The sequence below is a fragment of the Leopardus geoffroyi genome, chromosome D1 (assembly GCF_018350155.1).
Source record: "Leopardus geoffroyi isolate Oge1 chromosome D1, O.geoffroyi_Oge1_pat1.0, whole genome shotgun sequence".
NCBI classification, from domain to species: Eukaryota; Metazoa; Chordata; class Mammalia; order Carnivora; family Felidae; genus Leopardus; species Leopardus geoffroyi.
The window spans coordinates 65,051,957-65,066,345 of record NC_059329.1 but is presented as its reverse complement, the minus strand read 5'-3'; the positions used below and the strand labels follow the sequence as shown (position 1 = coordinate 65,066,345).

Here is a 14,389-nt window from a genome sequence, read left to right as displayed (position 1 = left end):
CCATACTGTCTTGATGATTCAAACTTTGTAATACAGCTTGAAGACCGGAACTGTGATGCCTCCAGCTTTGGTTTTCTTTTTCAGGATTGCTTTAGCTATTTGGGATCTTTTCTGGTTCCATACAAATTTTAGAATTGTTTGTTTCAGCTCTGTGAAGAATTCTGGTGTTATTTTGATAGGAATTGCATTGAATGTGTAGATTGCTTTGGGTAGTATTGATATTTTAACAATGTTTGTTCTTCTGATCCATGAGCACGGCATGTTTTTCCATTTCTTTGTGTCTTCTTCAACTTATTTCATAAGAATTCTATAGTTTTCAGAGCACAGATCTTTTACCTCTTTGGTTAGGTTTATTCCTAGGTATCTTATGGTTTGTGGTGCATTGTAAATGGGATTGATTCTTTGATTTCTCTTTCTGTTGCTTCATTATTGGTGTATAGAAATGCAACCAATTTTTGTATGTTGATTTTTATATCCTGTGACTTTGCTGAATTCATGGATCAGTTCTAGCAGTTGTTTGGTGGAGTCCTTTGGATTTTTCACATAGAGTATCATGTCATTGGTGAAGAATGAAAGTTTGACTTCTTCCTTGCCAATTTGTATGACTTTTATTTCTTTTTGTTGTCTGATTGCTGAGCCTAGGACTTCCAACACTGTGTTGAACAACAGTGGTGAGAGTGGACATCCCTGTTGTGTCCCTGACCTTAGGGGGGAAACTCTCAGTTTTTCCCCATTGAGGATGATATTAGCCGTGGGTCTTTTCTGCCCTTCTTGCCTAAGCTACGCTTAGAGGCTGGGTCTTGCCTGGCCCAAGAACCATGACCATATGGCTGTTGCTTATAACTTCAGGAAAGGAGACTTTAGGGTGGCCCCAGATCTTTCTGTGAATATCACAGGAGACATAAGTCTACCCTGCCTGGGCCAGTGTTGTAGCCCAGAGCTGACCTTTGAGAGGCTCTCTCAGTGAAGGAGCCAAGAAGAATCACCTCCATTGGGCTAGATGTGCCCATCTTCTCATTCTTGCATCTGGTGTGTTGCTTTGAAAGTGAGGTGGTTCTTTTCAGGTGTCCATGGACCACACTCATTAGTGGAGGTTCTTTTGATACTTGATGTCCTCCAGAAACTTAGTGCTCTTTTTTCTATCGCAGGTATACAGAATTGTAATAATCATACTCTTTGGTTCATGACACTTGGGTTCATTCATGAACTGCTTTTTTAGTTCCATTCATTCATTCACTCATTATTTTTTATTTTTTATTATTTTTTGCCTTTGATTGTTTTATTACTCAAAAAAGCTTCATTTCTTTATTTAGCTTTCTGACTCTGTGCTTGTGCCTTCAACACTTTCACGATTTTCTTCTCCTCAATAAGGAATGCACGTTTGATCCTGTCACGAACACACTCAGCACACATGGAACCATCGTAGGCCCTGCTGACATGTTTTTTCATTTTGGACAGCCTCATAAGAACTTTAGGTCTCACATCGCGAACTCCTCGAAGTCGGCCTGGGCACACGCCACGTGCAGATTTTGGTGCTTTCCCAACCTTCTTGGTATAAAGGTAAACGATTCTATTACCCAGGGTTCAGGACAGCCTAGTTTTGTTAGAGGCTGTGTTGTAGGACAGCCTACGACGGTATGTCAAACGCTGGACCATTCTGAATGCCTACAGGCGCCATCCCCGGAAGAGGCACTCATTATTTTTTAAATAATGTAATGAACAGGACTTATTATCCAAACCAAGAACTAGAACATTCATTCATTTTTTAAAATGATGAACAGAACCTACAACCCAAACCAAGGATTAAAACATTATCAACAGTAGTATTATGAATTAATATATTAGAATATGAATTTATTAAAATAGAATTATATACAATAGAATTTATTACTATGAAAATTAGAACATTATAATAGGTAATATTATCATGAGTATTAGCATATTATCATTCAGTGGTATGCTAGTAAATGTTTAACAACCAGCTCCCTTAAAAAAAGTGACCCTAGTTTTGTTATCAATTTCCATAGTATAGATATTCCTATCATGGTTGATTTCAAGCTACTGGCTCTCGAAATTTAACAACTGGCTCTCAAAATTCCTGAAAATTTGCCAGCTGGCTTTCAAGAGCTGGTATGGGTTGGATCCAGCACCGCTGCTTTACATATACCTATTGCTCATGCCCAAGATCTCATTGCCTTCCCGCCCCACCCTGATAAGTGACTATTCACCTGAATTTGTGTGTAACATCATTTGCTTAAAAATTATGGTTTATTTATGGTGCAGCCACTCTGGAAAGCAGTGTGGAGGTTCCTCAGAAAATTAAAAATAGACCTACCCTATGACCCAGCAATAGCACTGCTAGGAATTTATCCAAGGGATACAGGAGTACTGATGCATAGGGGCACTGGTACCCAAATGTTTATAGCAGCACTCTCAACAATAGCCAAATAATGGAAAGAGCCTAAATGTCCATCAACTGATGAATGGATAAAGAAATTGTGGTTTATATACACAATGGAGTACTACATGGCAATGAGAAAGAACGAAATATGGCCCTTTGTAGCAACGTGGATGGAACTGGAGAGTGTGATGCTAAGTGAAATAAGCCATACAGAGAAAGACAGATACCATATGTTTTCACTCTTATGTGGATCCCGAGAAACTTAACAGAAACCCATGGAGGAGGGGAAGGAAAAAAAAAAAAAAAAAAAAAAAAAAAAGAGGTTAGAGTGGGAGACAGCCAAAGCATAAGAGACTCTTAAAAACTGAGACTGAGAACAGGGGCGCCTGGGTGGCGCAGTCGGTTAAGCGTCCGACTTCAGCCAGGTCACGATCTCGCGGTCCGTGAGTTCGAGCCCCGCGTCAGGCTCTGGGCTGATGGCTCAGAGCCTGGAGCCTGTTTCTGATTCTGTGTCTCCCTCTCTCTCTGCCCCTCCCCCGTTCATGCTCTGTCTCTCTCTGTCCCAAAAATAAATAAAACGTTGAAAAAAAAAAACAACTGAGAACAAACTGAGGGTTGATGGGGGGTGGGAGGGAGGGAGGGAGGGAGGGGAGGGTGGGTGATGGGTATTGAGGAGGGCACCTTTTGGGATGAGCACTGGGTGTTGTATGGAAACCAATTTGACAATAAATTTCATATATTGAAAAAAAAAATAAAAAATGTATACTGAGTATCCTAAAAAAGAAAAATTATGGTTTATTTCAAATATATATGGGTTGACTAAGTAATATACTCTTTAATTCTTCTAGTTTTTGACTTCCATAAATATAGCTATACCAGATTTCCCTTGATAAGTGTATTCTTATATATCTTTTTTCCATTCTTTTGATTTCAAGAATTCCATATCTTTATGTTTTAGGAGGATCTCTTGTAAATAGCATATACCTAAATATTTAAAAAATCCAACTGCCCACATTTGAATTCTTTGGATTCCCATACCTAGTCTATTATTTGGGTTAATTTCTAACATTTTATTATATTTTTAATTTTTTGATATTTATTTTTGAGAGAGAGACAGACATACAGAGCACAAGCGGAGGAGGTCATAGACAAAGGGAGACACAGAATCTGAAGTAGGCTCCAGGCTCTGAACTGTCCTCATAGAGCCTGACATGGGGCTTCAACAGGCGCTTAACTGACTGAACCACGCAGGCTCCCCTCTAACATTTTATTGTTTATTTTTGTTACACTTTCCATTTTCTTTTTTTAACTTCTATTTGGCCTTATAATGTGGTTATTTGTCTGATTGTGTTTTCTTAAGGTTCTTCTGCTAGTTAAGAAACACATTCTAATTTTAGCATTTTAATTATTATTTTTGATTTTGCCATGCATTTTCTTTTCTTATTTGTTAATTACTTATCAAGGGAAGTGATTCCTTAGTGTACAATATTCATATTTCATAGTTAAGGATTACAGGTCAGTGACAAACTTCTATGGAACTCAATCCAAATAAAACCTTTATATTCCAATATCATTTTGCACTCTGAAAGACACCTGCCTTCTTCATCTCAAAATCTTTCATGGAATCAAAATTTCTGTAGAAATCCATATATGCTTCTTTTTGTGGTTGAGGCACAACAAACTTAAAAAAGAGTGGAACCCCAAAGGGATACAATGAATGCTCTAACAGTATGGAATTGCAGAGGCTTGGCCAGAAGGGTATACATCTGAAGTTTTGTCAAAGCACTGGAAGCCATTATAGTTATTCTCCTCAACATCAACTCCCTGACTGATGGAGTGGTGGTGTTCCAGCAGCACACAGGTGCCAAAGTTACCATGCATTTTAACTCATTTGTTTTGAGTTTAAATAACTGTACCAATGATACGAGGACTTTGAAATGTTCTAGCTCTGATATTTCCCATTCTGATTTGTGCATGTACTTTGCCAGCCTGCCTGTTTTTCTGACCGCCATCTTGCTAGCAGTTGCCAAGTCACTGGGGACAATGCAGTTCTCCTTCTCCTCCAAGGCCATGTGGGAGTACTGTTGAACAAAGGCAGCCTCTCATAGCAGAGATGGATACTTCCAAATGGCTATATGGAGTCGATCTCAAGAGGACATTTAAACTTACCAACCCCCTATGCTAACTTTGTTAGAACTGACCAAAATATAAAAGAGAATATGGTGACCACCATAGGGGCCAGAAGGCACCTTTTCAAGGGGCCTTTGCATGGAAGGGAGGGTCTGGAGTTGGAGCCCCTACCTCTATTAGGCAGGCCTGGAAGCAAGGGGGTAATGATGTATACTGAACTTTGCCTTGGCATTTGCCTCCATGGGTGAGGAAAGATTATAATGCAGGCACGGAATTCTGGTAGCTCGACTCAGAGACTTCAATCCCTCCACACATATTTCTAGTTACTCTTGTTTCTTGAGAGTTTGCTGTTAAGAAAAACCCTCTTTACAGAATAAGTGTATAAATGTGTGTGTGTGTGAGAGAGAGACAGAGAGAGAGAGAGAGAGAGAGAGCTTTCTGTTTCATCCGCTTATTTCTCTCTTCTGTCTTTTGTATCTCTTTTCTGACTGTTTCCACCCTTGGCCTCTGTCTCTTTGTCTCCACCCCTTCCCTTTCGGATTCCATTGCTCCAGTTTCAGTTCTGCCCACAGCCAAGACAGGGTTGCCTCATTTCATGTCCTGTCTCCACCCTTCAATTAAAACCAGTCTTTTTACATCTCATTTCTATTCCTTCCAGTGTGACTTTCAATCCCTGACCCATCATCTCCATACTTGGATCCTTCTAGGGAAGGCCAGTCTGAGAGTCTTCTCAGTTAGTAGACTCAGTTTTTTGTGTCATGCTATGTATGTGGCTATGTCTCATTCCATTTTCCCATTTTATCTCTTGGGCTTGATTCTTTGCTGTCTTACTTTGGTCTCTAGCCTGAGCTTGGTTAAGTCTCTGGGAGAGACCAATTCCCATTCCTTCCTGTTCTCCTGGATTCTGGCAGAACTCACTGAGCACTGGGCACGAGAGGCCTTGGGGAGATAGGGGGAAAGGTGCACAAAAGAGGCTCCAAGCTGCTCCCTTATGGCTTCTCCCCTCTTCACCAGCAGCCCTCCCACCCTTAGGAGATGCTCTTACTCATCATTCAAAGAGAATCCAGGGACCACCAGACATGAGTACCCTCACCTGACCACAAAACTCACAGACCCGCTTTGCTCTGCCAAATGACCCTGTCACTTTCCTCAGGCATGGATGGAAGATGTTCCCTCCATTCTCCTGTCAAAGGCCAATCTTTTGCTTTTGCTTTGAATCCTGCCTCAATCCACAGCTCAATTCTCTCCTCTGGTACTTCTCACTCTTGCCTGTATTTCTAACCTGATTCCTGTGTCAGATGATTTTTTATCAGCATCTAAATCCTTCCCATACTCTCTCACATTAAAACAAACAAGACCTTCTTTTGGCCCCACATCCCCCACATCTTCTCAGGACCTCTCAATTCCTTTTGTTGCCAAGCTTCCTGAAAGATATGTCTATATACATTAGTTAATGTACTTTCTTTTGTACTGAGGTTTAGTTAACATACATCATTATATTTATTTCAGATATACAACATTATGATTCAATATATGTTTATATTGTGAACTGATCATCACAACAAATCTAGCTAATATCCATCATCATACATAGTTCCAGATTTTTTTGTGTGATGAGAACTTTCAAGATTTACTCTTACTAATTTCCAAATATGCAATACAGTATTACTATCTCTACTTCTACCTCCTGTTCTCACTTTGCTAATTTTTATTTTATAACATATATGCTTAGAGTTTAAAAGATCAATTAACATCAAAAAGCTTATGCTCCAAATCCAGTACTTTCCTGGTCCACTTCTCCAACCCCCTCCCTACTCCACTACCTCCATTCTCTCTTTCCTGAGGCAACTGCTTTTATATTTAAATTGTTTCCTCTTGCATCTCTGCACTTTTATTTTTTTATTTTACTATATTTACATTTATTTATTTTTGAGAGACGTAGAGAGACAGAGCACAAGTGGGGGAGGGGCAGAGAGAGAAGGAGACACAGAATCCAAAGCAGGCTCCAGGCTCTGAGCTGTCAGCACAGAGCCTGACGTGGCGCTCGAACCCACAAACTGTGAGAACATGACCTGAGCTGAAGTCAGATGCTTAACCAACTGAGCTACCCAGGTGCCTCTCATCTCTGCACTTTTAAATAATAAATGTCTACTGCTACTTTTTGTCTCATCAATTTTATGCACTATCTCTTGACTTCCTATGCCATAATATTCCACCACTGTCCTTTCAATATGGTTATATTATACATCTTAGTTAGATCAATATTCAGCGGTTCCATTATTATTTCTATGCAAACATTATTTACAATGGAGTGTTGTAGTTTATTATTATGTAAAATTCTTTCTTATTTTTTTGTTTTTCCTAGAGTTAGAATTTCTATATTCTAGTTATTTGTTTAGTTTTCTTGGTATTGAATGTTAGTTTCTCCATACCTTCTAGTAGCCTCTCAGTAGGATCTTCCAGAGGGCCTAGAAGCATCTGTTATTCTGTCAATTCTTTTTTCCCTCTGGAGATGATCTGAGAGCCCTATTCTCCTCAGTCAGGGCTTCTGTCCTGTCCCCACTCTAGGCTCTCTGACCAGGTGCCCTGGGCAGAGTGGGGAGGGTGCTTTGTTTTCCTCCTTGTTTGGATTCCTGTTTCATGGAGCTCCTGTCTTTCTCCCTTTTCACTTTGGTGGAGCACATCCTCCAGTGGTTTAAACAATGTGAAGAAATGGTGCAATGCATGGCTGAGGACATGGTGGTGACAGTGCCTCAATTCCTTTGCCTCACGAGTCAGACTGCCCCAGCCTGGCCCTGTGTCAAGTTGTAGGAGAGTGCTGGGGTTTCAGAGAGGGAGAGGAAAGGGCTGCTGGACTCTTTTTTTTTTTTCTTGGTGACAGAATAGGTCATCCCTTTGGCCATTCCCTTGTTTTTCAATTTACTATGTGCAGGAAGGAAGTCAAGTTTTCTTCTGATGAGCAGCGCTTATCTACTGAATTTTAGATGGAATGTGTGGGTGTTTCTGCTGCTCTGAGGCCCCGGGGTGCTTCATCTCTCCCAGCCCCAGATGGGCCAGGGCCTATTAGGTATGAAAGGGGAGGTGACGGGATTGTCCCACCCACTCTTTTAATCCCAGCACCACCAAGAAGAAGTGAACTAGTGGGTTTGGGCTAAGTGACCCAGGCTTGGCTGGGGTCTGACTAGAAAAGAAGATCTGTTTTCCTCAGTGCCCAGGACCTGGCTTGTTGGGCTCCTGCTTAAGGGAGGTGAGTCATCCCTAACTCACCTCCAGCTCTTTGAGTCCAAATGGCTTGAAGCCTAGATAGCAGATCTCCTTGGCACCCTCTAGTGCTATCTTTTCTTGCTGTCTCCTGAATTAGCTCTGCCAACAGCAGAGATTTTCAGGGGAGCCTGAGAGTTTATTGTAAATCACTCCTGTGTCAATAGGCTTGCTTTTCCAAACTACCCCAAGACTTGCACCCAAAGTCCCTTGTATCCTAACATACTCTGAAAAATTTTTTGTCACTTTTTGGTGCATAGTTAAAATGCTGGCATTTGAATCTCAGTGGCTTTCCCCATTCCCAAATACCTTTTTCTAGCTCTCAGACATTTTGCTACTGAGATGGATTTCCCATTGGTTATAGATCAGAGGGGTAGTTCTGGACTCTGAAGTCTTCTGCTAATTGTTGCTTCTCTTCTTCTGAAGACTGCCACCCTGTCAACATATTAACTCTATATTTTAAACACAATTCAAGATCCTGTTCTCTCTAGTGGGGGATAGCAGTTAGTCTAACGACATGGTTTCTGCATCTGTCTTCTATGGTTTTTCTTTTCACATATTTCTGTTCCTATTTACCCAGGTCATAGACAATGATTTAAATCCTGCCTCTTTGCCTACTGGTCCGGCCCTGGAAAATTCTGGAAAACCACTTTTCTCTCAAATTTCTTATTTGGAGTAATCCCTAAGATAGTTTCTGTGATGATCAAGAGAGATAATACTTAGAAATCATGGGGAAAAATAACCCAGTGAAGAAATGGGCAAAAGACATGAATAGACACTTTCCCAAAGAAGACATCCAGATGGCCGACAGACACATGAAAAGATGCTCAACATCACTCATCATCAGGGAAATATAAATCAAAACCACATTGAGATACCACCTCACATGGGTCAGAGTGGCTAACATTAACAACTCAGAAAACAAAAGATGTTGGTGAGGATGTGGAGAAATAGGAACCCTCTTGCACTGTTGGTGGGAATGCAAACTGGTACAGCCACTCTGGAAAATAGTGTGGAGGTTTCTCAAAAAATTAAAAATAAAACTACCTTATGACCCAGCAATAGTGATACTAGGAATTTATCCAAAGGATACGGGAGTGCTGATTCATAGGGGCACATGTACCCCAATGTTTATAGCAGCACTTTCAACAATAGCCAAATTATAGAAAGAGCCCAAGTGTCCATCAACTGATGAACAGATAAAGAAGATGTGGTTTATATATACAATGGAATACTACTTGGCAACGAGGAAGAATGAAATCTTGCCATTTGCAACAATGTGGATGGAACTGAAGGGTATTATGCTAAGTGAAATAAATAAAAGAAAACCAGATATCATATGTTTTCACTCATATGTGGAACTTGAGCAACTTAACGGAGGACCATGGGAGAAGGGAAGGGGAAAAATAGTTTCAAACAAAGAGGGAGGCAAACCATAAGAGACTCTTGAATATGGATAACAAACTGAGGGTTGGTGGGGGGGTGGGGGAGGGGGAATGGATGATGGGCATTGAGGAGGGCACTTGTTGGGATGAGCACTGGGTGTTGTATGTAAGCAATGTATCATGGGAATCTACCCCCAAAACCAAGGGCATACTGTATACACTATATGTTAGCTAACTTGACAATAAATTTTAAAAAAAGAAAAGAAATCATGGGGCACAAAGTGAGCCCTCAAAGTGACTGTTCTTTTATTATTTGAACTTGTCTCCTTATCTGAATTAGAAAACTTCCACCTTTGAAATCCTGTGCGTGCTTGAGTCCATGAGGCTGATTGCGAACCCAATGGGTTGATGATATAGAGTTTCTACCTTCTTGCCAGGACTCCTCAGCAGTCCTAGCCAGTATGCTTCAACTCTGGATAGGTTCACAAAGTCAGGGAAGGGCTCACTTTGAAAACTTAAAGAAGTATATATTTTTAACCCAACTGTCTTAAGTAGGCATTTAGGGCCTGATAGTGTGTGTGAGAGGGAAAACGGGGGCGGAGGGAGAGATGGAGAGATAGAACCTATACACCCACATCCCTTCCTTCCTATTTGCTGGCACAGACACACGTCAGCTGACAAAGAGGCACAGCCGGGAATGAGTAAGAAAATTCCCTGCTGTCCCACCTACTCGCTTTTCTTGGAATTTTGCACACGTCTCTCTCTCCTCTCTCCTTGGCCTGGGCTCAGCAGCTTGCTAAACACCTAGAAAGGAGAGTGGCTGAGGTGCCTGCAGGCTGCTTTTCCCTCAGTGCTCACCTCTCTTCCCCTCTCCCTTGCTTCTCCAGGTCACTGGTCTCAACTCGACCCTTCACCCCAACACCATGGCCCTGGCCCACAGCCCCCGAGAGGCATTGGTCTGGGTTTTGAGTGACCTTGAGGAGAAAAGCTTCAAGCTATTCAAGTTCCACTTACGGGACAGAAGCCTGCTTGAGAGGCAGCCGCAGCTGGCTCGGGGGGAGCTGGAGGACCTGAGCCGGGTGGACCTGGCTTCTTTGCTGATTTCCCTGTATGGAGCACAGGAGGCCGCAAAGGTGGTGCTCAGGATCCTGAAGGTCATGAACCTGTTGGAACTAGTGGACCAGCTCAGCCACATCTGTCTGAATGGTGAGTGCAGGAGGGGATGACAGGAGGTCAGGGTAGCCCCAGGACTATGTATGTAAGCAATGTATCATGGGAATGATACCCCCATGACATTTCCAGAGACTCCCACAGCCTGTGATTTATGCTGTTTCTTACTCTTGCCCTCTGTCTATGCCTAGGAGCACCAGTGCCCAGGGTCCTGGTGGTCTCCAGCCCAAGGCTCTGACAGCCTGAGCCGAGGGTGGGGATTTATTTACAGAAAGATTACTATTATCTTGTGGCCATAATGCCCCCACCTCCTGTCTCCAGTCGTAGTGCCACAGAAAAGAAGAGGAGAGGAGAAGGACTTAGAGATTGGGGAAGATGTTGGTGAAGGGGATTCCGCTAAGCAGCAGAAATGGCATCAGGTGGTGGGGGTCTGACGTTGCCGTAGCTGCTGTCCTAGCAGGCAGCTCAGGCTATTTCCCACAGAGGACAGTCTGCTTCTGCGTCCTTCTCTCTCAAGGAACTGATGGATTGATGCCGCCCTAGAGTGCAGGATGGGCATGGAGCCCAGAAGGTCTCCTGTCCCTTCTCATGGGGTGCTGGGGGGGGGGGGTGGTGCCTGTGCTCCATCCATAGACCCCTTTCACACCTGAGACCTCTTCTGGCACAAAGTCATGGCTTCTGCTCAGAAGCTGGTTTATCTTGAGCACCTGGTTTGATTACCAAAAATAGGTTTCTATTCACTATCCTCCAGCTTCCCTTCCCTTTCTCCCCTCTCTGTCCTTATCATTTCAATTTTAAAAAAGTTTTTAATTGTTTTTTTAAAGTTTATTTATTTATTTTGAGAGAGAGAGAGAGAGAGAGATAGAGAGAGAGAGAGAACAAGGGGAGGCAGAGAACCCCAAGCAGGCTCCGCACTGTCAGTACAGAGCCCACACAGGGCTCAGTCCCACAAATCGTGAGATCATGACCTGAGCCAAGTCAAGAGTCAGATGCTTAACAAACTGAGCCACCCAGGCGGCCCTGTCTTCACCATTTGAAATGGGGATGTTTCATCGGAACACTCAGTCACATACACAGAGACTTTTACACATATACATATTCTTACAAACACCTACTTGCTGATGCACACTGACATGCCTTCCTCACACAAAAATACACAAGCTTTTGGGGTGCCTGGCTGGCTTAGTCGGTTACGCATCCAACTTCAGCTCAGGTCATGATCTCACAGTTCGTGGGTTCAAGCCCCACATCGGGCTCAGAGCCTGGAGCCTGCTTCCGATTCTGTGTCTCCCTCTCTCTCTGCCCCTACCCTGCTCGTGCTCTGTCTCTCTCTCAAAAATAAGTAAACATTAAAAAAATACATAAGCTTTCATAGGCGTACTCTCATGGGCATGTGTGGATACAGTCACTCATACCCCACAGATACCCACACACACAAAACACACCCTTGCACACTCATATGGGTGTACACATGCACACCAGGCATGTAAATGTGTGCAGGTACACACACATACACATCTGTAGCAGTCACTCTCCTTGTGGTTGGAAGTATAAACTTCAGGAAGATAGAAGTTAGCATACAAAATGAAACTAGAGATCAGGATCTAGAGTGTGAACGGCCCTCTTGGTCCTTCTTTATCTCCATGTCACCCGCTAACACCCCATGTGTCTGGCTCAGATTACAGAGAAATATACCGAGAGCATGTGCGTGGCCTGGAGGAGAGGCAAGAGGGGGGACCCTGCGGCAGCCACAGCCAGCTGCTCCTCGTGGCCAGGCCTAGCCCGGAGAGCCCAGAATCGTCTGCCCTCCCCGTTCTGGAGCAAGAGCTGGACTCTGTGTCGCTGCAGGCTCTGTTTGATCCAGGAGAAAGGCCTTACCAAGCCCCGCCCACAGTGGTACTACAGGGGTCTGCTGGCACTGGAAAGACAACACTGGCCAGAAAAATGGTGCTGGACTGGGCCACTGGCACCCTTTACCAAGGCCAGTTTGATTATGTCTTTTATGTCAGCTGCAGAGAAGTGGTCCTGTTGCAGGAGGGCAGACTGCACCAGCTCCTCTTCTGGTGTTGTGGGGACAACCAGGCACCTGTGGACCAGATGTTGAGGGAGCCAGAGCGGCTGCTGTTCATCCTGGACGGCTTTGATGAGCTGCAGAGGCCCTTTGCAAAGGGCTTGAAGAGGCTGAGTCCGAGCTCCATGGGGGAATTCCTGCACTCTCTAATTAGGAGAGAGGTGCTTTCCACGTCTTCACTTCTTATCACCACCCGGCCCCTGGCTTTGCCGAATCTGAAGCCCTTGCTGAAACAGTCGCATCATATTCACATCCTAGGCTTTTCTGAGGATGAGAGGAGGAGGTATTTCAGCTCCTATTTCACGGATGAGGAGCAAGCCAGAAATGCCTTTGACATTGTACAAGGGAATGATGTTCTCTACAAATCATGTCAGATTCCAGGCATCTGTTGGGTGGTCTGCTCCTGGTTGAAGGGGCAGATGGAGAAGGGCAGGGAGATCTCAGAGACTCCCAGTAATGGCACAGACATCTTCATGGCCTATGTCTCTACCTTTCTGCCGCCCAGTGACAACGGAGGCGGCTCTGAGCTTACCCGGCACAGGGTCCTGAGGGGTCTGTGCTCCTTAGCAGCTGAGGGGATCCAGCACCAGAGGTTCATGTTTGAAGAAGCTGACCTCAGGAAGCACAATTTAGATGGGACCAGGCTTGCTGCTTTCCTGAGCAGCATGGATTACCAAGAGGGATTTGACATCAAGAAGTTCTATACCTTCCGCCACATTAGCTTCCAGGAATTTTTTTATGCCATGTCCTACCTGGTGAAAGAGGACCAGAGTCAGCTGGGAAAAGAGTCCCACAGAAAAGTAAACAGCCTTCTGGATGAAGAGGGGCAGGCAGGGAACGAGGAGATGACCCTCAGTACACGGTTTTTATTGGACATATCGAGAAAAGAGACCTCCTCGAACTTTGAGCTAAAGTTCTCCCTCAAAATTTCTCCCTCGGTACAGCAGGATCTGAAGCATTTTAAAGAAAAAATGGAATCTATAAAATGTAACAGGGCCTGGGATTTGGAATTATCTCTGTATAAGTCTAAAATAAAGAATCTGGTAAAGGGCGTTCAGATGAGCGATGTATCGTTTAAGATGGAACATTCAAATAAAAAGAAATCCCATGGCAAGAACTCATTTTCTGTCAAAACCAGCTTGAGCAATGGATGGAAAGAAAAGCAAAAATGTCCTTGTGACAATAATATAGCAAAGGCTCAAGAGAAGTCTTCTAATGGAAAAGGCAGAGAGGCAGAGGAATGAACGACGTGGAGGGTGGGAGCAGCATTTATCTGGGAAGCAGATAGAACTGAATGGTTGGGAAGGTGGTGGGGGTAGGGACCAGAGGATAGGGGAAGACAGGGTGTAAAAAGGAATGGACAGATGAGAGATTACACTAATGGGTACTAGGAGTGGAAAAGCAGAGGAACAAATCGAAAATAACATTGGATAATAGGGGATCAGAAAACTTGGAACATAAGATGTGGGGAAAGTCCATGTGGAATGAGTTCCCAGGAACAACCACATTTACCATCAATGGCTCAAAATCTGTTATTTAAAATCCCCTCCTCCTAGAGGCTGTTTATAACCTCCTATACCGTAGAGTTTCAGTAACCCCTCTTATGTGTCAATGTCAGTCACCAAACATGTGATTTGACTCTTTGTATAAAATAAACTTCTAAATATAATAAACTATGGATTGTGCTTATTCTATAAAATGGGATCATGTGAAACATATCATATCAACATTTAAAGGAAATAGTGTACTGTGTCATACTGGAATATCCCTTTGACTTTGTATTTGTGATCAATTGCTGCTTAAATAGTAGCTCCCCATCTTTCTAGAAACTTCTAGAGTTTCCATGTTGGAAATAAGCCATATCTTGTTACAGATCTTTGGTCTTGGAAGGTCTACTGTGACTTGACTTAGCTTTGTACTAATACCATGTCACTTGTCCTCACTGGTGCCATTACCTCCCTTTTATTTTTG

The 14,389-nt window shown here is 43.3% G+C and overlaps 1 protein-coding gene and 1 pseudogene across 2 annotated transcripts; one reads left to right on the top strand and one right to left on the bottom strand.

The window, feature by feature from the left end:
- Nucleotides 1-1,236: 1,236 nt before the first annotated feature.
- Nucleotides 1,237-1,716, bottom strand: LOC123601327 (annotated as a pseudogene).
- Nucleotides 1,717-9,930: 8,214 nt separating this feature from the next.
- NLRP10 (NLR family pyrin domain containing 10) lies at nt 9,931-14,165 on the top strand. Of its 2 annotated transcripts, XM_045484391.1 has the most exons (3): nt 9,931-10,383; nt 12,026-13,674; nt 14,155-14,165. In XM_045484391.1, exons 1-2 carry the CDS (start codon nt 10,101-10,103, stop codon nt 13,660-13,662), a joined length of 1,920 nt encoding a protein of 639 aa, XP_045340347.1. In that variant the 5' UTR covers nt 9,931-10,100; the 3' UTR covers nt 13,663-13,674; nt 14,155-14,165. The 2 variants fall into 2 exon arrangements, with proteins under 2 accessions (XP_045340347.1, XP_045340346.1); XM_045484390.1 differs by lacking the exon at nt 14,155-14,165 and having other exon boundaries at nt 12,026-14,094.
- The last annotated feature ends 224 nt before the right edge of the window (nt 14,166-14,389 follow it).